At 33.4% G+C, this 27,272-nt stretch overlaps 5 protein-coding genes and 1 long non-coding RNA gene across 7 annotated transcripts; 4 read left to right on the top strand and 2 right to left on the bottom strand.

Annotated features, from left to right (window-relative positions):
* Positions 1-2: 2 nt before the first annotated feature.
* Positions 3-1,607, top strand: LOC115456143. The gene is made up of 2 exons (XM_030185057.2): positions 3-357; positions 651-1,607. The coding sequence occupies exons 1-2, from the start codon at positions 63-65 to the stop codon at positions 1,604-1,606; spliced, it is 1,251 nt and encodes a 416-aa protein (XP_030040917.1). The 5' UTR covers positions 3-62; the 3' UTR covers position 1,607.
* A 128-nt stretch (positions 1,608-1,735) lies between these two features.
* LOC115456144 (uncharacterized kinase-like protein D1044.1) lies at positions 1,736-3,789 on the top strand. Of its 2 annotated transcripts, none has more exons than XM_037438409.1 (2): positions 1,736-2,507; positions 2,783-3,789. In XM_037438409.1, exons 1-2 carry the CDS (start codon positions 2,360-2,362, stop codon positions 3,709-3,711), a joined length of 1,077 nt encoding a protein of 358 aa, XP_037294306.1. In that variant the 5' UTR covers positions 1,736-2,359; the 3' UTR covers positions 3,712-3,789. The 2 variants fall into 2 exon arrangements, with proteins under 2 accessions (XP_037294306.1, XP_030040918.1); XM_030185058.2 differs by having other exon boundaries at positions 1,736-2,681.
* LOC115456142 (pickpocket protein 19) lies at positions 3,702-7,943 on the bottom strand. The gene is made up of 8 exons (XM_030185056.1): positions 7,682-7,943; positions 7,372-7,566; positions 6,985-7,138; positions 6,510-6,640; positions 6,122-6,295; positions 5,756-6,020; positions 4,597-4,795; positions 3,702-4,194 (listed from the first exon to the last, which is right to left on the bottom strand). Exons 1-8 carry the CDS (start codon positions 7,801-7,803, stop codon positions 3,959-3,961), a joined length of 1,476 nt encoding a protein of 491 aa, XP_030040916.1. The 5' UTR covers positions 7,804-7,943; the 3' UTR covers positions 3,702-3,958.
* Positions 7,944-8,250: 307 nt separating this feature from the next.
* On the bottom strand, positions 8,251-19,375 carry LOC115456141 (sodium channel protein Nach). Its single transcript, XM_030185055.2, has 10 exons — positions 19,293-19,375; positions 13,483-13,689; positions 12,914-13,079; positions 12,480-12,628; positions 12,263-12,404; positions 12,115-12,195; positions 11,603-11,855; positions 10,741-10,936; positions 8,920-9,026; positions 8,251-8,526 (listed from the first exon to the last, which is right to left on the bottom strand). Exons 1-10 carry the CDS (start codon positions 19,358-19,360, stop codon positions 8,279-8,281), a joined length of 1,617 nt encoding a protein of 538 aa, XP_030040915.1. The 5' UTR covers positions 19,361-19,375; the 3' UTR covers positions 8,251-8,278.
* Positions 9,550-11,061, top strand: LOC115456146 (acylphosphatase-2). Its single transcript, XM_030185059.2, has one exon. It carries the CDS (start codon positions 10,346-10,348, stop codon positions 10,649-10,651), a length of 306 nt encoding a protein of 101 aa, XP_030040919.1. The 5' UTR covers positions 9,550-10,345; the 3' UTR covers positions 10,652-11,061.
* LOC115456147 lies at positions 17,266-22,431 on the top strand. Its single transcript, XR_003939854.2, has 3 exons — positions 17,266-17,843; positions 20,839-21,055; positions 21,664-22,431. It is a non-coding gene; the product is annotated as an uncharacterized LOC115456147 (long non-coding RNA).
* Positions 22,432-27,272: the final 4,841 nt, after the last annotated feature.

Raw genomic sequence — 27,272 nt, 5'->3', positions numbered from 1 at the left:
TACATAAAGTAGAAAGATGCACACAGTCGCCATTTACTACATTCCAAGCTCTATAGACTACAATGGATTTGTTAAACGATAATGAGATTGCGTTAATTGCTAAGCAATGCGGTTGTAGTGAAGTTAAAAGTTGGCATCTAGAAGATTTTTCGGATAAAATCGTTGGATATTTAGCTGACCATCTCAAACTTACGATAGAAGTGGAGTTAAAAGGAGAGACAAAACAACTTAAATATTTCGTGAAGTGCATGCCAAGGTTCGATAAATTGAAAGCGCAATATTTAAAAGAGTTAAAGTTTTTCAAAAAGGAATATGTCATGTTGAGCTCGCTCTTTAAAGAATTCGGAAATAGTGAAGGTAAGGCTTTTATGATTTAACTCGATTCTCTTTATTAACAAATAGTTTTATAATCCGATTCAATTTATCAATTGGTTAAGACAGAAATGATTTATCATAAGAATCAGCCAATCAAATGCATGAAATATTTTAAAATCTCCATTCAAAATAATTATCCATCGTTATGGTTTCTAAGCAAAAGTATTATCTCTTTCCTTTTACTTTGCCATCGTGGATAACCAATCTTTATATAAATTAATGTCTACGACAATATTTTGCTATGTACCTATTCTACAACTGTGCGTTAATTTTAGGTTCACGTCAGTGGAGGCCGAAATCATTATTGGTAAAAGAAGAAGTTTTCATATTACAAGACGTTGGAGAAATCGGCTATGTGATGCCACATCACCAAAGTATTTTGTCACTTGATGTGTTGAAAGCCAGTGTGGAAGCACTAGCAAGATTCCACGCTCAATCTATAACATATGAAGAGATAAAGAGTCGAGAATTAGGAAGACCATATCGGATATGGGAAGACTACAGTGACTACCTTCAGGAACCTGAGAGCGGAATAGACTGGCGCGACACGGGACGGAACGCTGTTATAGATTTCCTTAAAGTGCATTCAAAATTCAAAGGCGAACCCAACTTTAACCGCCATTTAGAGCTAGTAATTCCTATGCTGTTCGACGGTGCTATGGCTCTCATGAAACCCAACACTGAATACAGGAATGTTGTAGTGCACCGTGACCTTTGGACTAATAACTTATTTGTGAAGCAACAAAACAACTCGTGTCACGTATTAATTATTGATTTTCAAACAGTATTATACTGTGCACCCATGCTTGACCTTTGTGCTTTGATATTCTTCAACACTACGAGAGCAGGTAGAAAGCTATATACTAACGACATGATTGAAGTATATTATAATGCTCTTGCTAATGAACTCCTACATGCAAATATAGACATAGCAGATATTACTGATAAAGATGCACTTGTTAAGTCGTATAGGGAGAGCGTAATGTTTGGAATAACACAAGCTGCGTTAATAGTGCCGATAATAGCTATGAGTAGTAAAAAACGGGAAGAAATATATTGTAATCCCGAAACAGGTATGAAAGCGAATGTGGTTTCCCGTAGTGAACACTTTTTAGGATTCGCGCGTGAGAACACTGATTATCGTAACCGATTGTTAGATTTATTGGATGAAATTGTTGAAAGGTACATGTATCCGAATGAAAGTAAGCAAAACTATAAAGAAAAATATTAAAGGATCTTGTTCCGAGTATTAATTAGTTAATAAAAATATACCGATGGCTCCTAAGTAAACTATCGTATCTGAAAAAAGCGATATTCACTTTTTTAACGTTTCATAATTTAGGTACTGTTTACTACCAAATCCACAAAAAAACTTAATAAATGATTTTTAATAGTTTTTTTTCGTTTATTAACTTTTGAATTAAATGAGTTTGGTAGTAAACAGTACCTTGATAATGAAATGCTAGAAAGTGAATATGGCTGTTTTTCTTGATACGATAGTTTACTTAGGAGCCATAGATATTTTGGTTTATGTGGAGATCTCAAGCATCTAAGAAGGCCTAGCATAAAGATATTTTACTTATAAATATTGTTTAGAGAGTCGTCACATAAAAATCAGAATCCAGTGAAATACATTTATTAATGTGTATTATAAATACAAATCTGTTGCTTTAATCTACTATCAATCGCTTAGTATTTTTAAGACCTGTTACAAATTACCTTTAAGAAAAAAACATACTTACCTATACATTTATTTGAATAATTATTTCAATTGTGATAAGACATCTAAATAAAAAAAACAGTCACATGGAGTCTATTTATTCGTCATTTTACGGCAGTAACACATATTTGTTTCTAAGCTTTGCTAAAGTCGATAACGTGCAGTTATCTACATGTTAGGCAAATATTCCTATCGCTACCACGACACATATTACAATTAATTTTATAATTATTGTAATAGCTGCAATCATCGAGGTGACACAAAATGAATTCGAATACATCAATTGCTAATTGTAACTACATATCGAGTAAAGATGTCAAACAAATAGTGTACAAATACCTTAATACTAAAAAGGTCATCATAGAAAGTTATTCTATCGAAAGAGCCAGTGAGAAAATGCTAGGATATTTATGTGAGTACTGGAAGCTTAAAGTCATTGTTGATTCCGATTGTAAAGAGCTTTGTTTTTTTATAAAAGCAATTTGCCGATTTAACGATGCAAAAGCCGAGATGGTAAAGGAATTCAATCTGTACAAAAAGGAATTGTGTTTTTATTCAACGATTAAAGAAATAATTAAAATCCCAGGTAAGTAATAATTTAAATCACATATTAATATGAGTTATTAATTACATAATAGAGGTAAAGATGATGTTAATAGATGTATTGAACCAATAAAATTCTTGCAGATTTGAAGCCGTGGAGTGCCGAATTAGTAGAAACACTTAACGATGCAATGGTTTTTGAGGACTTGAACGCTTTGGACTATAAACTGCATGATAAATTTCATAGATTTGATATGCAACATATTTTACAAGCCCTAAACACGATTGCTCGCTTTCACGCATCTTCTATCATCTACGAGGAAAAACAGAGTAACAAATTGCAACGCTCATACAGACTTGATGAAGATTTTGGACAAGTGCTGGATAAAGCTGGCTATAGCGAATCAAGTCCATGGTTTTTGCAATGTATGAACGGGGCTTTAGAAGCAATTAAAGTATTCATTGAGTTTAACGATAAAGATAAAAGCTTGATAGAGTCACGTTGGAATGAAATTTGGCTTTCTGCTTTAAGTCTGAGCTCTCCTTCTAATAAATACAAAAATGTTGTTTCTCATAGAGATTTGTGGAATAATAACATACTGTTTCATTATGATAACAAAGGAGAACCTGATGAATGTGTGTTAGTGGATTTTCAAGCAATACGTTATCAACCACCCGCTGGCGATGTCATGCTTCTTCTGTGTTGTAACTTGGATCCAAAGTTTAGGGAAGAACATTTGACGGAATTCTTAAATCACTATTACGAAGAATTGAAACGGATTTTACAAGATAATGGAATAATTATTGAGGATATTCTGACAAAAGATGAGTTTTTCGCGTCTGCCGAAGAACAGAGAAAGTGGGGGCTTGTAATTTGTGCTTGCCTTCTTCCACAAGTGTGGATAGACGACGATCAAACAATGGAAATTTTCAGCGATGCAGCGCAATACGATGATATACTATTGAAGAATAAAGCAGCGTTCATAATAAAAATGATGAAGGAAAATGTTTCATATCAAGAAAAAGTTATGGAAATATTTATTGAAATTGTTGGACGATATTGCTTAGAATAGCATAATATAGTGAAAACGTACTATATATAACTTATAAGATAATATTTATAGTGGCAATACATTTTATAAAAAATAAAATAGCCGTTTTTTTATCGATTGTGACCATGCACCATAACTACTTATATAATATGATTTGTGCTCGTAGTGATTTCTACGAATACCTAGGTGCACACTCGTCTTGTCACTAGATAAAACTAATACACACAATAAACCATATTACACAATGAAGACTTTTAAGGTGCAATTCCTAACGACTAACATATTTATTCAATTTTACGGATTTAGGTTTGAAGTAAGCCCAGCTCCAATTGGGTATGAATTTGTTATCTTCAATGCGACGAGTACCAAACTTCTTGTACCAAGGATCATCGTCACGCTGGCTCCACATACCGCAGAATGGACGTATTAGCAATATATAAATCAGCTCTACAAAGCTAAGTATGCTGGCCCCGATAAATAAGCCACCCGTTCCACCGGTCGATACTAAAATTACAAAAAAATATTCCTCAAAAACCATCGATAAATTGTCGTAACTGGTAAGTACACAATTAAATAGCTTAATCATTAGGTACCAAATCGATGTATTCCAGTGCACATGCTCTTATATTATGCTACTGATTTCGTTGTTCGCACGATCGTATCGTAAGCCTGCTTTAGGTTCTATGCAGCCAAATTTACCCAGTGAGGCCGAGACAAGAGAATTGAGATTTACTAGTAAAATGCGCTACAGATACGCTAGTGTAGGAATACTTAAACGTTCTAATTTATCACATTTAACATTATAGCATTAACATTGTAATAAAACTTATATTCTAAAAGTTGTAACGGGTAACGCAATTTTCTTAAAATTATTAATAAAATTAATTACTTGCATACCATGCTTACCTACTAAGTCGAGTACGCCACGTACTACGTTTCTTCTATATCGTTCACTGGGCAGCATAGCCAAGTGAATCTGTACACGTGCAAAACTGTCCGTTGTGACATCTTTGAAATCATTTACTATGGTTATTTCGGCTTCAGTGCATGATGGTAGGCAATCGCAGTAAAGACCGTCTCGCGAAGACCACGAAGCTTTTAGAACCTGCACACAATAATTTCTGTCTATAATACCTATTTTGAGTGAATCGTATGTACTATACTAGCTAGCTAGCTAGCACTAACTCGGCACATTACTTTGTCTGCGTGGACTTAAACTATCTTAGCCTGTTATACCCCTCCTGGTATCAAAAGACGGGAGACGCGAGATGCATTTGGTCAATCTCCCCATGTGTCTCTCGGTCCCTAACGTATCCTTAAGCTACAAAAACAAAGCTTAATCTTTCAGTAATTAGACTTCGAATCCAATGATTGAATGGCACCTACGCCGCCGAACATGTAAGCAAATGTTTTTTTTTCTACAAATATTTAATGAATAGACACCTAACATCTCCCATTTTATTATATGAATAAATCAAAAGCTTATTTATTTATGTTCGTAATAATACGTTAATTTGTAAACCAATTACTTATGGCTAGTTATGGTATACATCCAAAAAGTAAAAAACACCTAGTATTTTAATTCGTAGCTACTTCAACATTATAACTACATGGGTATCTAAGTACCATATTATGCACCAAATGTAGATCATTTTTTTAATTGGAAATGAATTGGACCAGGGCTATAACTGTACAATAATAATAATAATATCAGCCCTGCATTATATACTTGCCCACTGCTGAGCACGGGCCTCCTCTACTACTGAGAGGGATTAGGCCTTAGTCCACCACGCTGGCCTAGTGCGGATTGGTAGACTTCACACACCTTCGAAATTCCTATAGAGAACTTCTCGGATGTGCAGGTTTCCCTCACGATGTTTTCCTTCACCGTTAAAGCGAACGATAAATTCACAAAGAATACACACGTGGTTTTTTAGAAAAGTCAGAGGTGTGTGCCCTTGGGATTTGAACCTGCGGACATTCGTCTTGGCAGACCGTTCCACACCCAACTAGGCTATCGCCGCTTTTTTTACTGTACAAACAATTAGATATTAATTATACTCACGGAAAGTACGTTGACATTGTTGTTTAAACAGATAATACCGCTGAGGTTACATTTGAGATGTTCTGCCACGTTAGGTATGAAGTAATTTGAACAATTACAAAGACGCAGTTGTGCTTCTTTCCTGCATTGCACCGTGCATGCAGTGTATGAATAATGACGATAAATATCTACAAAATTTTCATCTGTGTATCGACATTTTCGCTTCTTTGGAGCGATCATTCGTGCACCAGCATCATTTTCGATATTTCTTATCGATATGTAGCGCCTGTAAGGTAAAAATATAAACTGACAGAATCAACATGTCCTTTGGCGATTTTTCTCAAACTACCATCATAAAAAATACTACATCTCCTATATTTACATTACCTGTGATATATTTCAGGACCGACTACCATAATATCCGAACCAGTGGTTGTCAACGCTGGCACTTCTTCCTCGTTCATGATGTACACATTACCAGTTATCATAACTTTAAAACTAAGCGCCCCCGGCCCTGTGGTCCTGTTACTTATCATTGGAAAGCGAGGTGGATTTACTTCTCTAAAAGAAATAATTGTTAAGTATACCAATGTAAGGAAATGCAGTGTAAAGTGGCCAATGTAGAACCTAATTAATCTTTCTACTGACGTATTAGAAGGCGAGTAGACTATATTTGATTTCCACCTTTACAGTTAATTTTCTTACAGTTAAAATTCGGCATATTTCCTACTTCGGCTTAAACTTAAGCCTCAGCACAACGGATAAATGTTCTTACCTTCCCTGCATAGTGTTTATAGCATAGCACGTGCCCAGCTCCGTATCCATAGGTCTAAAATAAGTGCAACAGTCGAAGGTTTGGTCGTTCCATGCACAATCTGCAATAGTCTCTTCGCAAATGCTTCGAACCTAAACATGGCAAAACATAGGTTCTACTAATATTATAAATGCGAAAGTTTGTGAGGATATATGTTTGTTCCTTTTTCACGAAAAAACTACTGAACCGATTTAGATGAAACTTTACAGTAATGTTGGTTATACATCAGAATAACACATAGGCTACAATTTATAACATTTTGGTGTAATTTGATCATAATATAACGATACAAATATCAAGTAAGTGCGAAAAAAATCATCCCAGAAAACTCCTTAACGCAGGCGAAGCCACGAGCAAAAGTTAGTATTATATAACGCAATTTTAATTACTATGGATCATAAAAACAATTTTAAGAAACATAAACTGTACAGCTTACCATATGAGCGTAGTGTGTAAAATTGGATTTAATACAATCCGGTAGTGGATCGTCCAAACCACAAAACTCTGAAATATAGTATGTAACGCCCTTGAAATATGCTAATTCTTTTAATACTTCCTCCATGTTAAAATCGTGATCTGAACCCCATAGTCTGAAAATAATATACTTTAGCCTTTTAGAAAATTAATTATTAGGTATATCCAGATTCTTTGTAGTATCACGTTGCTAATTTTAATTTACATTATCTCTACCTTATTTGGCATTGTAGCTTTAGTTTTTTAAATTTAATGCATTCAACAATTTTGTGCATTATATAGCCATAGGCCCATAAGTTCATTCTACAGTAGTAATTGATATTTAAATAATTTTTATGCCCCTTATTACCTGTCAGATATCTCTTCGATACGTTTCGGGTTATCATTCTCACATATAGCAATGGAAGGAAAGTGGGTATCCCAGTCCTTGTATGCTGTCTCTACCACGAATGATATGGGATTGTTCTGGAATGCGTCGTACTGAGCGGCTATCAACAGAGATGAACCATACCAAGACAATATAACAAATATGAGCCAGAATATCCTAAAAGCAAACAGACAAATTGTAGAAGTAAAAAGTTGGTCCCATTGGGATTTTATATACCTATATTTAAAATTTAAAGATTAAACGATCCATTATAATATATTTGTTCTCTCACCTTTCTAGCCAATGTTTGTTAGAGTCAGCTATAAACCTGAACCCATGGATCGACGTAGTCTGTGGCAAGCTTTTGATCCCGTCCCACCATATTTCTAAGTATTTTTTTCTAGATCCTTCCATTCAAATCTTGATGTTATACAAGAGCTTAATCAACTGACAGTGAATGTATTTCGAAATATTTGCTTTTTTTATATTACGACATTCGTGCGTAACAATAACATTCAATAAATAATGTACAAGATATTACTACAAATACAAAAGGCATTATTATAGATTATAATCTCCACGAGAACCTCACAGCTGTTCGATTAATATCTGTAGGTATCTACAACATAAAAAGACCGCAAAAGCGAGTGTTTTGTAGTTATTGTTTTGGTGACTCATAATTTATCAGGACGTCTTCTCTGCTATAACTACACTACTATACTACTAAATTATGTAAGACAAATAATACTTCAAAATGCCGTTTACTTTTAAACACGAATATAAATCAAAATAGACATAAAACTTTTCAGTTCGCAATTAAAATTATAATCGACCTAATATCTAGATACTATGGCAGTAAAATATAAATATAAGTAATATAAATAATTTTTTATTGAAATGGAGTAACCTGGCTATATTTTGTCGCATTGCTTATTTCATTCCAATATAACGATCGATATCGTTCAATCGGTTCATAGACGCCTTGGGCATCGCCCTCGACAGTGTACACAGCCACGACTTTGCCACGTCTTCGGGTATTAATATCCCTTATCAATTTTACAGTAAAAAAGTAGACGAACTCTAAAATGGATACGAAACTGAAACCCGTTACGAATCCACATGTAGAGCCAATATTACCTGAAAAGCAAAAATGAACGACAAAACGCTAAGTTTAGATTAGCAAATACTTTTAGCAATATATTTCATGAGAAATTCCAGATGCGTTTACAGCTTACACTAGCAGCAATATTTTAATAGTTCTCTACACATGTGACTTGCTGCAAATCCTGCAACTTTCGAAATTTGCAGAAGTCAACTTGCCATGATTGCTTACACGTAAAAAATTGTATGCGGAAGTTAACTTCTACAAGATATCAAATCCAAACCTTGCTTATCATTAAAAACTTCTTAGAGTCTAGAATGACACGGCACACATTTAACATCAATTTGGATCTTAAACTTTCGTTTAAGATTATATTTTTGGCATAAAGTAATGAATATTATAACCCCATATTATGAATTAGAACTTACTAATCAAATCAAACCATTTCATTATGACGTTCAGCCCATAACAGTCTGCCACATCTCGCGCATATTTTACATGCACGATTGAAGTTCCGGTGAAATTCGCGCCTTGTCTGAAACAAGCATAACGCTCACTTATTCTTGCTCGCTACGAAAGGTTGTCATTGGTAACACAATGATTGTTTCACGCGGTATACGTTTCCGTTCGATATCAGCCCTTTGTTTCCAGATGCTATTGTAAAAACATTCTATTTAACATGTCTATAACCATTATGATTTTAGAAACGTGGCGTTTCACTAAGTTTAAAATAAAAAAGCAACCAAAGCTGACTGGTAGTACTTGACTATACTTTTATCATAAGTGCCATAAATCGATTAGTTTTTATAAGGTTTATTCTGACTATTATATTGGAGATATTTTTTACTATAGTCTAACCCCCTTATTCATAAACGTTTTTTATCTAAGGACGGAGTAAAGCTGTGATAACAAGCCTGTTTCTCAGTGCCCAACGGTACTGAGAAATAGACATAGGGCCGTTGTGATTGGTTATTATTGTTGTATTTCAATATTAGCCAATCCCAACGGCCCTACGTCTACGCACTGCGAAGACTGCCATGCCGTCAGCACTGAGAAACAGACTTGTTATCACAGCCTTACTCGATCGTTCGATAAAAAACGTCTATGAATAAGGTGGTAAGTAAATTTTCTACTTATTTCTTTATGCGGACCTGGTAAAGGATAAAGGACAATCGCTAGATCACAACCAATAACAAAACTATTTCCAGATATCGAACGCGGTTGCATTATAAAACATAAAAGCTTATTTTTAAAGAGTGTTGTTTTATTAAAATTCTTCAAGAATTTTTATTTATGTGGTTATTTCCTAAAAAACCGAGTGGTTAATAAAAAGGTCAAACTACTTAATGTCAATAAGTATAATTTGTAGGTAGGTATTACGTAAAAGAAGCAAAGAGTGCCTTAACTCAGGTTTGCCTTTGGTCAGATGAAAGTTGTGGAATAAAAAGTGTATGGCTTTTGTACTTATGTCATTCAATAATAACATTTTTTATAGGTTAACCAATCTTGTACCTTTCGAGTTTCAATACATGCAACCATGAAAGATATAAATATTTTAGCCATGAATGCACACTCTAGCTTAGGTATATTAAACTTTTATCAATATTACTTTTTTTTTTGCACTTTCTCGATACTTTTCGATTAAAGTTTTTGATCTATGCAAGTTACAACATAGTTACATAGTTGTTAATACCATAACAACCTTCCTCAAGCAATTATTGCAGGCATGAACACCTTGCTGTTCGTTTCCCGAACAACGTGTAAACAAAATATCCTGGTGACGTTAAAATATGTCATACCAAACTACATTTCGTAAAAATTATTAAATTTGTACGATTATACAGCTCTTCTGCCATGGCTACTAACAAAAAGGCAGGGTTAATGACCACTGACTTCGAAGTTTTTGGCAAAGTCCAAGGAGTTTACTTCAGGAAACATACTCAAAGAAAGGCCACCGAATTGGGTCTCAAAGGATGGGTGATGAACACTGCCCAAGGAACGGTTATAGGACAGCTGCAGGGCCAGCAAGGCGCCATAGAAGACATGAAGAATTGGCTCGAAAAAGTTGGCAGTCCGAAATCGAAGATCGAAAAGGCTTCGTTTAGAAATGAGTCGCCTATCAACAATTGCGCTTTTAGAAACTTTGATATACGTCGGTAAAACATTGAATTTTTAATATTATACTTTCAATTATGCATCACTTTAAAAATATTATATTATTTGAGCTAGTAAATTAATAAATGTCTTACAACCAATCCTCCCTGTCGTAGTCTGGAACAGTATTGAGATCGTCTGGGTAAATTAGTACGTTGTTGAATTCGTAGCTGTAGGTTGTTTTGGAACATGTTGGACAGCACATGGGGCAGGAAATTCCACCGCCTACCATATCCAGCTCTAGCTCTAATGGCACTTGCTCTACATCGGGTCGAATATTAATTGATTGTGCTGTAACAAATGAGTTTCGAATCCAAGTCTACTCTGTACTAGTTTTTGTTCTTTTCATAATTATGCATACAATTGTCTAGATTTTTGTAACGTTTGTCTTAATAAAAATATTTATAAACATAAAAGGTTTCTTTTCTTTTCTTCAATAGTGAACGGAAACGCCACATAAAAACGAATAAAGCCAAGTACCACTGATGGTGACAATAATAAACCCTTTTAGAATCTACTATTATTTCATAACATTTTTATTGTTGCGTGGTTTATTTATTGCAGAAAACAGCTGTAGCTCTGACCTAGAGAGCTTTGCAAGTAGGTTATATGGATTAATAAATTGTTTATAATTATGGTGCAAAATAATAACTTCTAACTTATACTTTCTCAATTTAGATAACTATTACTCCTAAAGCTTATCGCCAAGTAAACTTTTATAATATTGGCTACTTAATAAGCAAACAAACACATGGCAATTTATTCAGCTAACTTATTGGACTTATAAAATAAGTTGGTATATGAAATACATTAAGCAATACAAATAGACTCGACGATCTACACACGTGTTTTATTTAATGCTCAATGACATAATTTGCAACCCAAAGGTACTAAACGATGCACCTTTAATACTTTTTCAACTAACCTTCTATTGAAATATTTAAATATACGAAATACCTTTATATATTCTAAGACAAGGAACATCACGCATATCACACGTTCTCGAGTTGACCATTTTCGGCATATTAAACGGTGTGCAGTTGCATTTGTTGAGCAGAAATGACATTCTACACTTCAAAGCACAGTCACTATACGTGTAAAATGGCAAATAAGTTGACTCATCGTAGAACCGACATTTTCTGAGTTTTATAGGAATATGTTGGATATCTCTAGAAGCTTCCGTGAAGCTAGCTGTTACTATGACCGTCATCTGAAAATGGGTTATGAACGGTAAAATACGCAGACTTCATTCACTCAGATAAAGTAACATCCGAAGTCTTAGTGTAGTGGAAGGCTATCAATTTCAATTCATTAATCAATGACTTGCACAGGTTGGTGTTCTTCGTCGTCGGAGAAAATACCCAATAATAGAATTTTCGCGTTTTGAAATTAATTAAGTAATGTTGAAATCAATTAAATGCGAAAAAATACTATCGAAAAAGTATAGAATGCTATAATTGAATTCTTACTTGTACGCTTGGATTAATAATCTGCATTGCATAACTCCCGCTGGGAGCATCGGGGAAATCGTACGCGTCAGAGAATGTTAACTGAAACAAACATCAAACGAAGTTTAAAGGTATGGGCAATGTAAAACATTTAAAAACGCTTACATACCTGTGCGCCTTGTAGAGGTATGTTATAATAGAAATCATCACTTTCATTCAACCTCAGTAGCACTTTGAGCCCTTGATCGAAGTCGAAACTTGATTTGTTACCGTATTTATACATATCTATGTTGCGAGTTCGACTGTCCTTACTGCAAAATATAAATATGTTTTACATATAGTTCAGAAGTTGCATTAAAAAAATAATTAATTGCTTTCAACTTTACCCGAGAAAAATGCTGTCGTAAACCCGCAGATAGTTAAACGTGCAGCAATAACCATTCATAGTTAGACGAAAGTCAAATAACTCGAGACAGTTTTTCGGTTCGGTGTTCCAAACGCATCGGACTAGAAGATCTTCGCACCGAGGTGTTAACTGAAAATGAACCGTGTTTTACGATAGCGTATAAAATGTCCTATGAATAAGTATATTTTAGCGTCGTTCTCGACCTCCTTATTGTTCGCGTCGTAATAGAGTGTTTTCCCAAGGAAGATAAACTCTTTTCATTATATAAAATATGTAAATTATTCAAAATTTTCAATACGCCAAATAAAACTGATAAAGAAAAATGCATATTATTGAATGCTAAGAATATTTACAATCAAATGTCAAAATACTATTCTTTTTTTCTTCAAAAATCCATAAAATTATTTTACTTACGCTTCGCATTAAATCCTGGACATCATATTCACCCAAAATCCGATGAAGTTTCATATGCGGAACGGCATTGCTATTGATCGGCTGATAATCATACAATTGACCGAGACCGAATAAAAAAGACAACATCTCTTCTTCATTATAATTCTTATTGCGTTCCTCTTTTAATCTAGAATCAAATGAAATACAGAAATGATCGATGCGTATTTTTAAAATGGTAAAACTTGTACTCTTTAGCGGAGTAAATTTATTATCGCAATTAAAGAATTACCTAGTATTGTAAGTCTATAATTGAATATATTGTATGATCTCAATTTATCTCTATCTAATTTCTTAGTATAGAATACCCATGTTTTATGAAATCCTTAAATCTGATCGTAGGTTTTAAATCATTTTCTTGACGTCTCTTTACTTTGTGATCTTTATACTTGACAATTTACGAAATAACCAACACCAATCTGGTATATAATCTATTGATATACTTAGTATTTATGATTTCAAATAGATTTATCTTCCATAATATACAGCTATAAATTATACGTAGATATAGAAAAATATTGTCAAATACCTACAATTCTTTCGCAAGTTTGGTAACAGCACGTTTACTTATTCTGTTATTGGAACAAATGCCCACGGCCGGAAAGATTATCTTGCTGACAGATACACCTTCAGGCATTTGTGTCATTACCAAAGGAGCTCTGTAAAATTTGATAAATGTAGCCCACACCAAGGATACAGAACAGACGAGACCAACGATCAAAATAACAATCCAGACGATTCTGTAAACAGAAAAAGCGATACTTAATAATATGAGTGCTTGAATGTACCTCAACAGATTTTTAATGTTGTTCATTTAAAATAATTATTTCCAGTCAGGTGCATATATAGAACAGTCATTGAACATTTTCGGAAGTGGTTCTTTTGCAAATAACTTGTTCTAATTAGTAAGTAAAATCTAGGTAACGAAATTATAGTTGAAGGTAAGAGTTATTAGCCGTGAGGCAGTAAAGCATGAAGGTCAAACTGAGTAGAAGACACAGAAGATTCATAATACTTACTTCATTTTAACATGTCAAATAACAATTTTACTTAAGGCAATGAGTGAAGCAACGATAAAATTGCTACAATCTTAAGACACCGACTAACTAAACAAGTTCAAGACTAGTTTATCCGCAATATTGTGCAAAGTGTAAAACACATACGCACTCCATTACTACACTCACCTTTCTATAAATGGCGTGTTATCGTCTACGAGATGTTTTAGACCACAGATAGATGATTCCGCACAATATTCTTTACTTACTGCTTTTAAGCTTTCTTTTAGAACTTCCAAATTGGTATCTTCTAATTCTTTTTTGCGTTTAGCTGGTGAAAATAAAACTCCGACAGGTTTTTTACTTAAATTATTTTTAACCAGATTTTTGTTATGTGAAGTCCGTTGATTACGAGAGGACATGTTTAGTTTTTGATCTTTTCTGGCCACGTTAATTGCCCAGTGCTATATGAAAATAGTTTTCACAGTTCTGTATTTATAAGTACCGCTTGTTAAATATTCTATTATTATTGATAACATCGCCTTTTGATGTGCTTGTAATTACTGTGATTTATTGATAGTTTTACTGGTACGCGCGTCGTTAAGTTTATCGATTTTAAACAAGCACGAGCATTTAAATAAAATACTTATATTCTAGCGGTAAAATAGTTTATCAACGTAGGAATGTTACGTAAGTTTTAGTAGACACAAGACGATAAAGTAACGACCTGTCATCTGACATAACATCCACCTAGAACTGGAAAATCAGAGAAACACATGACCACAAAAACTAGTATCACATTATTCATTTATTTTATACCTACTAGCTATACGATTCGTCAACGGTTTCGTCTTCGTATTTTTTTTTATTATACCACTAAAAGCTATTTGAACCTCAAGGTGTACGTACCTGTACCTAGAGATTGGCCTATACTGGTCAAACACACATCCAATCCAATTTGAGTCTTAGTAAACTAGTACTGTTGGTCAGATAAACAGACTTTACCTTTCTATTATATTTGTATAATATGATATAATGAGGTCATATAAGAACTTCTAGAAGGCAAACATTGCAAAATTGATTACTAAATTATCTGATCATCATCGACAACGCCCACGTTCACTTCTTTTTTCTACAAATACTTAAAAGCGTTACATGTACGCATCCGTGCGCCGCGCCGTATGTCTCAAAAACAGTACTTTTCGAACGAGTTAATATCCATTAAAACATTATTTTGAAAACATATTAATTAGTATGTAATCATTTTAGAAAATGTTGTCCTCTAAATAGTAAGTAGATAATTTTTTTTAAAAGTATTGAGTATTTGTGAATTCTATAATGATTACTGAACAGAGGTTTATACTTATAACAAAAATTTTAAGCCATTAATAAAGATAAAATTGAGAAACTAATAGTAATAGTCATTAATTGTAGTTTGTATTATTTAAGCGAACGATAGTCTAAGTTTTTGCTGCAATAAATTACTTCTTTCGCACATCTTTTGTCTACAAATGAATGGGTCTTCCATTCACCTGTTATGTTACGCATCTATAACATTTTTATTAATGATCTTTAGTTTCCGAACTATTACTATTTTTAGATTAACTTTACGATTTCTTTGTAGTAATAGACCGTCACCGCATTTACACCAAAGAGTGGACAGCGAAGGTCAACGTGCAAAATACTGGGTTGACAAATTATTCAAATTTCTCCAAAACATCATTCTCAGAACTACACTGATTAAGTATAACTTAAATTATTGCACTATAATAATTAAAATGATAAACGTTTTATTTTTAAAAGCGATCGTGCAGATAAATCAATCAGACCAATCTACGTAACACATGAATTTTGATAAATTGTCCAGTTTTCCAAATAAGGCCAGTCATCTACCTGTGCTCCGTATTGTCTACAATCGACATGGTTCATAGAATGTGGTCATGCTGCTAGTGAGATTATCTTGACTCGTCCTTTCGCCATCGTTTCTAGAGGGCAACGATTCAGGCCGGCGCGGTTCTCGCGGTTTATTGTGTAACAAACCTGCATTGTGCTGTAAAAGCAGTATTCTAATTTTTATTTGGGGTTAGTAATGAAACACTAAATATCTAAGACTTTTCCGAAGTGTGTAATGCAATAAAACGATTGTGCCACCCTAACGATATCAATAGTACACAAATGAATTCTACTTAAAGCCGAAAAATAAACGCACTATTGCCATATACTTATGTATATCAAGCCTTATACATACGCGTGATATTCCTTTGTTATAATTATAATAAGTTCTCCCAGCTAATTTATCTGCGTGCCATAAACCTAATAAAATACATTAAATCGAAACAATAGAGTACTATAAAATCTTCCTCAGTATGGTTAGGTACACTTAGTACCTATAGAGTAAATTATACATAGGTATAATCAGGGATATTATAGTGCAAAGCCTTCATGCAAGAGATGCATTGATGTTTCATACTAAAATTCAATTATAAGTTTCAAGTATGATTATGTCAGAGAGCATCGTATATCTCAGTTGCTTCAATCAAACAATCACCTGACGACGTAAGCCATGTTATATCTTGTGATCATGTGACTACAATTACTGGAACTAATCGTTACTTCTCTTCATAGTTTCTTAGTTATTGTAATGACCTTTACTGGTTATAATATTCTAAAAGGATGCAACACCTCTAGATGCTCGACATTGCATATGAACTAAGTCTACATTCTGATCGCGTAGTAGGCAAATGAATAGATAGGTGTGCCTATATAATATGTAAAAATATACTCGTGTATAATAGAACTAAGTAAAACATTTTGAAGCACTAGTAAGTCAAACGAAAAATAGATTACAAAACCATCTTGCGGCGATCATACAGTAATAGAAACAGAATAGATAAACCTGAATTCACTAAAGCCAAATTGGCAAAATCTTAAACTTTTGAAGTTATTATAATGTTTTTATTGTAATGTATTTTACATAATAAGTATTTAAATGCAAATAGAAAACTCAATATGTAAACAATGTTTTCATATGAATATGCGTGTCGCGATGCTATCTTATCAAGAGGGTACGTATGCGTTACGGTAAATTCTACACAAAAGGTGACTATTATCACAGTGATTTTCCAAAATAATTGGACACGAGGTAATTATCTTCATGCATGCTAAGCATATATTAACTTTACTATTCAAATATTGTATGTGTACACAACATATTATTTACGAGTACCTATATCCAGTTTCGTAGTCTACAGATGCATATCAAATAATGTATTTAGTACAAGCAAATAACGTTTAGCAAGCAGTTGCATACAATTTAGAATAGTATTTACCTACTACATAAATTATCTAGATTTACCATTTGGATCTAAATATAATACTCGAATGGATTGTTTTCTAACTATAAAAAACTACAATTCATCATTCATAATAAGAGCATTGTCAAAATCCATATTCGATTTTTTTGTAATAAATATTTATTAATTTCATAACTAATTTAGTGTACTATCTGCATATTATAATCCATTTTACACCTTACCAGTTGTAAGTTACACGTTTTTATACAAACATGTCATAAAGTAAGAAGAATGATGACTCAGCGATTAGTTCTATTTGTTTTGATTGTAATTATGTCACAATTAATTGAGGGAATGTTACAAATGGTTAATGTTACGGCAATACGGATAGTGGTGGTGGTCGAGGCTGGCCACTCTCTTGCCGCTGTGCTTCACAAACGAAGATCAAACACCCGCGGACCTACTAGCTTCCCAGTGTCCCAACGAAAATAAATATTTCTGTGCGAATTTTGATAACTGTGGTTTACAAACATTTTATTAGAACACGTGTGTGTAAAAAACCTTTACTGTGTTTTTTGATGAAAATCAAGGTTTAACTTATCAAAGGTAACTTTTCTATTTTATGAATTTTATTGCGCGTCTTCCGCTTAACTAATGTCACAAAAAGTTGTATAAGTTTACCTCTTTGTCTTATTATTATCATAATACTTAACGATTAAGAAGGTATGCTCGACCATTGAATCCTTTTATCCTAATTAAAGTAATTCTATGCCTGATTTACTTCCACTGGCATGTTAATAATCTGTTTAACGAGCTGCAAATTATGCTGACCTTGACCTGTAGCTGCATCCAAGATATTTACAGCTACTAGACCTTGTCAAATCAGAGTTAATGTATCTTAGGTACCTAGTATAATGATAAACTTATTAGCATTTACTTCTTGCTGAAATGTTAATTTCACATGTTCGAGTATTTGAGGAATGGACTTAATGATCTGATTGTGAAGTTCTAAAGGACATTTAAGTTTACATTTCTCTTCTTGTTTTACTTTACTTACCGTCAGATAGAAGCATATCAGAGCACTGCTGGACTAAATCCAAGTGAAATATCGAGTTTTCACCCTAACGAAATAAATAAAGAAATTATTGAAAGTCAAATAAAGTCTATGTAGTTAAAACCAAGAAAGAATACTGATTTTTATAAAAGTTTAAACATATCATAAATACCTACTAAAAAGGTTACATGAAGACCATTGACGTGTATTGATCAACAGTTTGCACGTTCATAAGTGAATGTTAAAAAGTGAATTTTGAATGTGCATTGTAACCTTGCAAGTCATCGTGTGAAACATAACGTGTTGCCCTATTAATTCATATTTCCTCCGTGACCTATTGGTTATAAGTATTTAGTTATTACAAATTATTAATGCCTTTAGTTTTTTTTAATATCGACACGTAACAACTTTAATAAATGTATTTTAGGAAACAACGTCGTGAGTGAATGTATTAAAATTAACAGAAAGTACACTATACCGACTACCCTTTTTAAAATTATGATTTAAGCTGATAAAACAACAATAGTTTTTAGTATTTAGTAACTTCGATCACAGTATAAGTATAGAAAATTATAGATAAAAGCAATACGTCAATATTTAACCGAAAGGGGTCAAAAAATCACCATGTTGTCTTAAAATTATTTAGGCTTTTTAAAATTAATCGATAACATAGACTTCTGTATTTGCTATTTAAAGAATGACGTAATACAAAAAGTCCATGTCCCATAGCAACAATTTTACCACGTATAAACACCGCCTAGTAACATACACATTTCATCACGAACGATGAATGGAATATTTCCACTTATCTTCGTTTACAAGAATTCTTAGTAAACACGAGAGAAGGGCATTAAAACGTACAATTTCTTGCGGGTTCAATGACATTTCGTGTTGTTAAATGTTGTCAGCAACTTATTTTATGCAAATAAATCTTACCCTGTTAGTCGTAGAGCCATTATAAAGGCAGAACAAATGTAAAATTTACTAGAGGTAAAAATTACCTTTTTGTATGCGACAGTTCGTTTGGTACCGCTGCAATGTCTATTCGCCACCAAGCACCAGTAACCATGCACCATTGTGACTGTCAGTGCTAAAACGTTGAAGCCTATTTAATTACTAAATATTAGAAGACTTAATATCTCATTAACCCAATGTTATCATCATATATGTTGACTGCCCCGATGGCGTAGTTTTAATGCATATGCAGAATGAGTACGGCTACTGCGATGAGGTCCTGGGTTCGAATCCCCGGTCAGACTAAAATAATTGGTACTGGGTTTTTCCATCGTAAAAAATACTCAATCGCAACATGTCTTCGAAACGTTGAGAAAAAATTGTAGTATAAAAGCCGCGATAAAATCCGCGAAATAGTTTTTTTTTTATTGCCTGAGTCACAAAATTGACGGTCTAATACCCCTGGGCCTCGAAAGTACGTAAAGCCATTGGTCCTACACCTGATCTCTCTCGGGTCATGTTGTATTACCTTCTCACTGGACTATGAAAGTGAAGAAACAGAGAGTGCACTTGTGTATTGCGTACACACTTCTGCACTATAATATTATATTCTGCTTACTTCACTGATCTCCGTTAACATTGGCTGCCGTGGCCGAAATTCGGCAAGGAGGGATTCAACTCTATGACATTATTGATTTAGTGAGAGCCTAATACTTAGGCTATTAAACCGATGATGTCCTGAGTTCGATCCTCTAATCAGGCAAAATGTGAAACGTTAAAAAAATATTTTAGAATTATGTTGTAATTTTCACTTGTAGTGACAATAAACTCATCCCATTTTGGTACACAAAAAAGTTTGGCGAACTGTGGCCACTAGCTATACCTTTAACATACTCAATCGAAAAAACATGCATGAATAAATCATGACATAATCACTCTGCTTAATTATTGTTTACATGAACAATAATAATTATGACATGAAATACATTCATTTAATATATCTCGTTCATATCTTACAAAATTTACAGAGAATAAAAATAACTATGGTGAAACATAGCCGTAAACTTTGATTACTAAAAAGTCGCTTTAAATATCGTATGTAAACAGGTCAAAAACATTTAAATAATATCCAGTTTTTCGTAATATTTGCGCAAAGATGTCGAAAGAATTATTCTTGCTAAAACGCTTTGGAGCATTCGCCTGCCGCCTTTGTAAAGTTAAAAAGCCTGTTTTGACAGCTCTATAGTTCATACATAAATATCTCGTGCTCAAGACGGTTCATAACAGAATATTTTCGTAATTCTTTCGTCTAGCCGTACTTTGTAAGTTAATATTTAATGGGTCATTGATTTACAATAGACAAGGTCATGATAAGAGAAAAATTTGGGCTTTTAATACAACAAACTTTGCCATATTTAGTCTATATAATATATCTTATTATGCATAAAAAAATTATTTGCGTTATAAAACGACACAAATCAAAAACCTGTTTGTTTATAGCAAGCACAATCTTATTGCTAACATCATTGGCTTCATCCGATGAAAAATATCAAATGCTATATATTAATAAATAACACATGTTTCCTTCCCTAGTGAAGTCAAGGTCACATCAACAATGAAGTCGGTAGTTTTGTTGTTGGCAATGTTGACATACATGGTCAAGTGTCTCCCACCTCCACATCCTGATGTGGAGGCAGTTCGTCGTGAAGAAGAGCTCCTACCACCCAGCTTACGAAGCCCAGCTCTTCATAATCCCCATTTACAAGAAATTCTGCCACTATCAAGTCTTTTACATAAAGGAGAAAAATTGGTGCGTAACTATAAAATAATATTTAACGTTTACAGAGACATTATTTTGGACTTATTATAATAAGCAGAACTATAAAACCCGACCCTTTCGTTTAGAGTAGTTATGAAATTATAACATTCTAGAGGGCAGTAAAAAACAGTTGACATTCTAAAACTAATGAGCAGTAACTTTGCAATGAGTAACGTAGTTAAAAATAACTACCAGGATAATTCTAACTGGATACGTCAATTTAGTCAAAGGTCGAAACTGATTAGAAAATCTCACATCAAAATTAGACCAATTGATGTTGCGTGACAGAAGGACAAAAACATAAACCGATGTAATCACCAAACGACAATGTTCATTTTTATATCTCTCCGTAACCGCTCTCTGCCAGATGGCTGATAAAATCCGTAACAGTTCGTATGACCTCCAAACAATTATACGCTTTACCACGTAGGAACAGAATATTACTTATCATACCTATTATTGTTTTAAGGGTAGTATATTTATGTACCATACATGCGAATCCATTTAGCAATTTACGCATTAATCGCTCCACACATCCGGGCAGAGCCACAAGATAGTGTTATCATTTAGAAGCTTAATTGCTTACTGTTTTCTTTCAGGTATTCGAACGAGAAGCCCATGACGTTTCGCGTAAGGAGATATACAACATACTAACGCACGCTGGCTTAATACCTAGAAAGAAAGTACCCGCAAAAAAGCAACACCCACAACTGCTGGTGCCTGCACAGAAATTCGACCAACCGAACTTATTCGATCTGCCATTCTTCCCTTCGCAGGATTTCTTACAGTATTTATAATGTATAGAAATACACTAGGTACTTATGTATAATAATAAAATACTTTATTAAAGACAACACAGATCCTTAGTATGAGTAAAATAATAATTACTTAAGGACTGATGTTAGTATCGGAACAATAACAATAATGATTTTATTCCGTAAATTGTACAGGATGAGAGAGGGGAAATGTTATGATCTGCGAATAACATGAAGAATAAAGAACTATTTCTTCCATTACCAATGAACTTGCCTTAAACTTGTAAATAATTTCTTAGCAATATAACTTGTAATTGTAGATAATTAAGTAAATAAGTTTAAATGTATTTGTTATTTTCAAAATTGTGTGTAAATCTTTGAATGTATGAATGTTATGCGAATGCGTGATTTTGTTATTCAAACTCGTACGGTGCTTGTATCATACTCTCTTATGTTAAATACTTTTTCGTTTTAACTTTTCCACTCAAAATGGAAAACAAAAATTACAAAAGTTATTGAATAAATGTATATTCTAAATGAATGTTATATGACACGTCTATTTTAAAATTCGTGACCCATTGTACCAAATAAACAAACTATTATCAAATCCAATGTCGTTTTGTATTTATTATGTGCTTCGAAACCTTGAACGCTAGGTATTTGGTATTGCGCATAAAGTCACGTTATTTCACCACGCTATATCATTTTCAAATTAATTATTCAAAGTTTTTAAAACATTGTAAGTTTTGCATGTGGCTCCGCTCGCGTGTAAAAGTTTTTCTGGGATTAATATTTACCCGGAATAAAAAGTAGCCTATAGCACTCGGGAGTAATGTAGATTTTTATAAGTCCTTTTTTTTAAAAAAAAAATGGTTTAGTAGTTCCTGAGATTAACAAGCAAACAAACACAAAAACTCTGCCTTTCTTATATCAGTATAGACTATAGATTAAATAAAATTATACTAAGCAATTCGTCACTTTCATTCTGTCGAATTATCCATTTAGTAAAGTTAAACTGAATACGAGTATACAAACGACGTGTTGGGCTCTCTACAATAAGAAATAATGTCTAAGACAACTTGCAAAGCTTTAATAAAAGATTACTGCGCTAACTGTACTTTTGCTGGTGTACATTTTATAGCTGATGATACTAAACACTGGACTGAAAGGTAAGCTTTATTTAGTCTCACCATTAAGAGACTTCTTCACAGTTTCTTAAATTAAAAACAAACTTCGCGCTGTGGTTTCTGAGAGAATAATTAATTTACTTGCACAGCAATTATTTTTACAATGGTGAAGAAAATTTTAAGACTTAAAATGTTTCGCTAGTTTACCCTGATCATAAAATAATATTACATCCGTATAAAATGTGTCAAATAGACATTTCCCTCTGAAAATAAATGAAATAGCTCTCTCTATATGTATTCCTAAACTAAGAGTATTTTCTTATGACAAACCATCAGTTCTTTTAGTCATATTAAAAGATTTACCGTAATTAATGTATAATAAATACAATGGCGATACACAGCGCATCCAAATTACATTATTTGTTTCATCATTAATTTGAACCGATTAACGGTCTAGACTGACAAGGTCATTCATTTCATCACGTATTGCGTGTATCAATATATTGTATAAAATAGATTGCTGTGGGCCAGCCTCGTGGTTCTGTCGTGGTACGGGTCTGCATTACTGATCATCGCAGCGTGGGAGGCGTTCGTCCAAAGCCCAATAAGTTTTGGTGTCGAAACCACTTACATTGATTGGGACACAAAACTGCCCACTGTGGCCATTTGCGAGACTTCTAACGATGCTAAAATATTCAATGTTTCCGATACGTAAGTAAATAAATATGATGAGAGCGAAAACATTTTGAAACTGCCTTAACTACTTGAAGGAAATAGGTATTTTTAGTAGATAATGCAAACATGTTAAAAGACCAAAGTGGTAATTACTTTGCAAAAGAAATTTTAATTGAGGTGTGCGTTTTTAATTCACTATATTCCTCGCCATATAAGGACATGTATTAGGTAGATTATAATCAAGCTGGTGATATATTAATTTATACCACCCAGATAGCGACCACCGTACACAAGGTGTTAAAACCCGCCATAGTAGCGTACGAAAGTGTGTCGCGTTCCGGGATCAGCATATCCGGATCAAACAGACGGACATAAATGTGTGACTCGGATATCACTTCACGTCATCGACATTCTATTGGACCATTACGAGCCACTAGGTGAATTTTGGTGATTTTAGCGTGCTCGTGTCAAAAAAATGCTCTATCAAATATGATACTTTTGCAGAATTTGGCCATTAGACCATCTACTAGATTTGGAAGATGCTTTAAAAGATATCGCTTACTTCCGAGGGGTGAGCTACAGTCTTATAGAAGTCTGTCACCAGACCAAAGAGCCTGATCCGCTATGTCCGATGTCTAACTATTCTTACTATGCAAAATTAATCCGAAGCGACTGCTCTAAAATTCTAACTAATTGTTCTTACAATGACGTGGAGTTTGATTGTTGTACATATTTTCAAAGAATAGACACTGACATGGGTCCTTGTCAAATAATAAACTCTATACAAACAAAGTAAGTACATAATCATTATATTGTGCTTATATATATCTGATTATACATTATATTACACTACAACTTTCAATTTCGTAATCGTTCATCGAAATTCGTTCCTTGGCTTTTATAAGAAGGTATATATATAAATTATTATATTGATTACATTAACAAAAAATGTACCTATATGGATATAAATATTGATTTTAGGGAACCTATACAATATCCCATGATAAGCAACAACAAGCAAAAGAGAGGAATCTTACAATTTGATGTCTTGATACCTTCCATGGTAAGATTTTTAAAATAAGGTAGCGTGACCGAATAACGCCTGGTTCCTAACAAGGCACCATCTATGTTTTTGTTATTTTTTCTGTTGTAGTTAAAAAAATAGCTACGAGTTTTTGTTCGAGTTATTTTAGAATAAAATTTTATAATATGTAAATTGTACAGATATCTTGCTATTTAATCGAAGGTTGCCTTTATATTTATTCGTGAAACGATTTTGTGAAGATTTAAAATTAGATGGACCTATAAAGGGTTCCATTACCGTATTTAAATATTGCTATCTATATTATATAACACAATATGTAAAATTAGCCAACTATTCAGATGTACACGCTAGGCGAAGATGAAGTGCCGAGTATAACAACACTGCAATCATCGTTATTGAAAATCCAGCTCGGTAACTATTACCGGTAAGATCTTTTACATGCCGCCTTAATATATTGTTTAAGATTTTGGTAACCTCTTAGAACCTGTATAAAATATTTTTCTGCTCAATCGGACATAATTATGCAAAAAATTATCAAAGTTCATCACGGGGTTGGTAAAAAAGAGGTCACAGCACATTTATAATATTCATATAGAGACAATTGTCCGACGATGTCAGCAATTAAGTATCTCATCAAATGCTAGTTGATTTATACCAATGGAAGATATGAACAAAGAAATAAAAAATAAACATAGAATCATGTGATATATATAATTCAATCTGCACATCAAATATAACATAGAACCTCGAAATAGTAGGCGGTGGGTGGTGAGCCAGCGAAATTGAAAAAAAACATTCATAAAATTAATTCCTGTCTATATAACATCCATTATTAATTCACAATTCTCTTTGTAATATCTTGACTATTGAAAACGTTTTCAGTCGTCACCTAACAGTGAGGAACATAGAGAACGATCCGCTCATTGTGGAGACGACAGCTTCACAACGCGCCTGTCGGTTCCACCACGAGAACGAAGGCGGGCTCTATCCACACTATTCTTATAGCGCGTGCACGGTTCTGTGTAGAAAACGCGGCCAGATGAATGTCTGCAAATGCAACGACCATTTTATGCTGGGCACTAGTATGTTAGCTCTTTATTATTTGTTTTAAAATTATGTAATTATAATTATGTGCCCCTAAATGCTATGGTGCAGACTATTTCACACTCTCAATAAAATAATGACCCATTCCAAAATTGCCAATTTGTGGGAGTCGTCAAACAACCAATTACGGTTTGCGACCTTTTAGTTTTTTTCCGTTTTTTTTTTCAGGTTTCATTTTTTACCTATCTTTAATAAGCTCAATTTTATAGCAACTTCAAAAAAAAGGTAGGGTTGCGACGACTGCCACAAATTAACAATTATGATATAGGTCATTATTTTATTAAGAGTGCGATGTGTATTTCGTCTCAAGTCAGGGATTTTGCACTGTATCTTAATGTAACGTTTCAACATTACTTATTAATTATAAATTTCAGAAGGAAACCTGTTCGTTTGTTATCAAGAATTCGGTTGTGAGCTCAATTTGATTATTTAAATAATAGGGTATATCAATAAATAAATGTTACTACCTACTTGGGAAATTTAGTAGATCTACAGTTTATTTACTAACATATAAAGCTGAAGAGTTTGTTTGTTTAAACGAGTTAATCTCAGAAAATGCTAAACCGATATTGATTTTTTTTACTAATAGCAAGCTATTCCGGACATATAATGGGTTTAGGCTATTTTTTTATCATGGGAATATATTTATCCCGGAAAAACATTTTCACGCGGGCGGAGACGCAGGTAAAAGCTAGTCATTTATAAAATAATTAACTGCAAACTATGCGAAGCTAAAGGTCATGAGTTCAGTAAAGTCATGAAAATATGTGTTAGTTTGAAATAATCGATAACACATTTATTCTGATTTTGAAATAGGAGTTATATTACCCACTACTAAGGAATTCTTATGTTTAATTATATTCGTTTATCTATTATATTCGTACTAAAACTGAATCGTGGTAAACAATATAACTAACATAGTAGCATTTTATTTTCTACATGCACTTTTTCGTACCAATATTTTTATAGCCTTAACCAACCTACTAAACTTTTATTTATTTACCAACTTAAACACACAGCATCCTTACTCTAATGCTGTAATATCCACAATCTATTTATAGAGCAGGTGTATAATTCTTATTTAGTTAGGTAACAGATCGCCCATGTTGCTATCCTTATCTCCTGCATTTATATTTCAGAGGAATCTGAAATATGCAATATATCAGGTATAGCGTGTCTTCATGCTCATGCAAGTCAGCTGACGACTTTGAAGCCTCATTGGGCCACCAAGCCAGGCCTCGCCTGTGATTGTTTACCCTCGTGTGATGAGACCGAAATCACAGTTATCAAGGATGTTATTATATCGTAAGTATTTCGTAATTAAAGTAATTAAATAAAAATAGAGATTACAGTATACTCAAAGGCTATAATTGTTTTATCATGAGTATGTTACCGAAGATTCTCGTATAATAAAAGTATCAATAATATTTCGAATTATAAATCCAAATGTGGTGTATAAGTTTTTTATTACTTAACAGATTACTAATAAGATATTGTTTGTT

The sequence above is a fragment of the Manduca sexta genome, chromosome 14 (assembly GCF_014839805.1).
Source record: "Manduca sexta isolate Smith_Timp_Sample1 chromosome 14, JHU_Msex_v1.0, whole genome shotgun sequence".
Classification (NCBI taxonomy): domain Eukaryota; kingdom Metazoa; phylum Arthropoda; class Insecta; order Lepidoptera; family Sphingidae; genus Manduca; species Manduca sexta.
The sequence above is the reverse complement of the archived record's forward strand: the minus strand, read 5'-3'. Positions and strand labels throughout refer to the sequence as shown.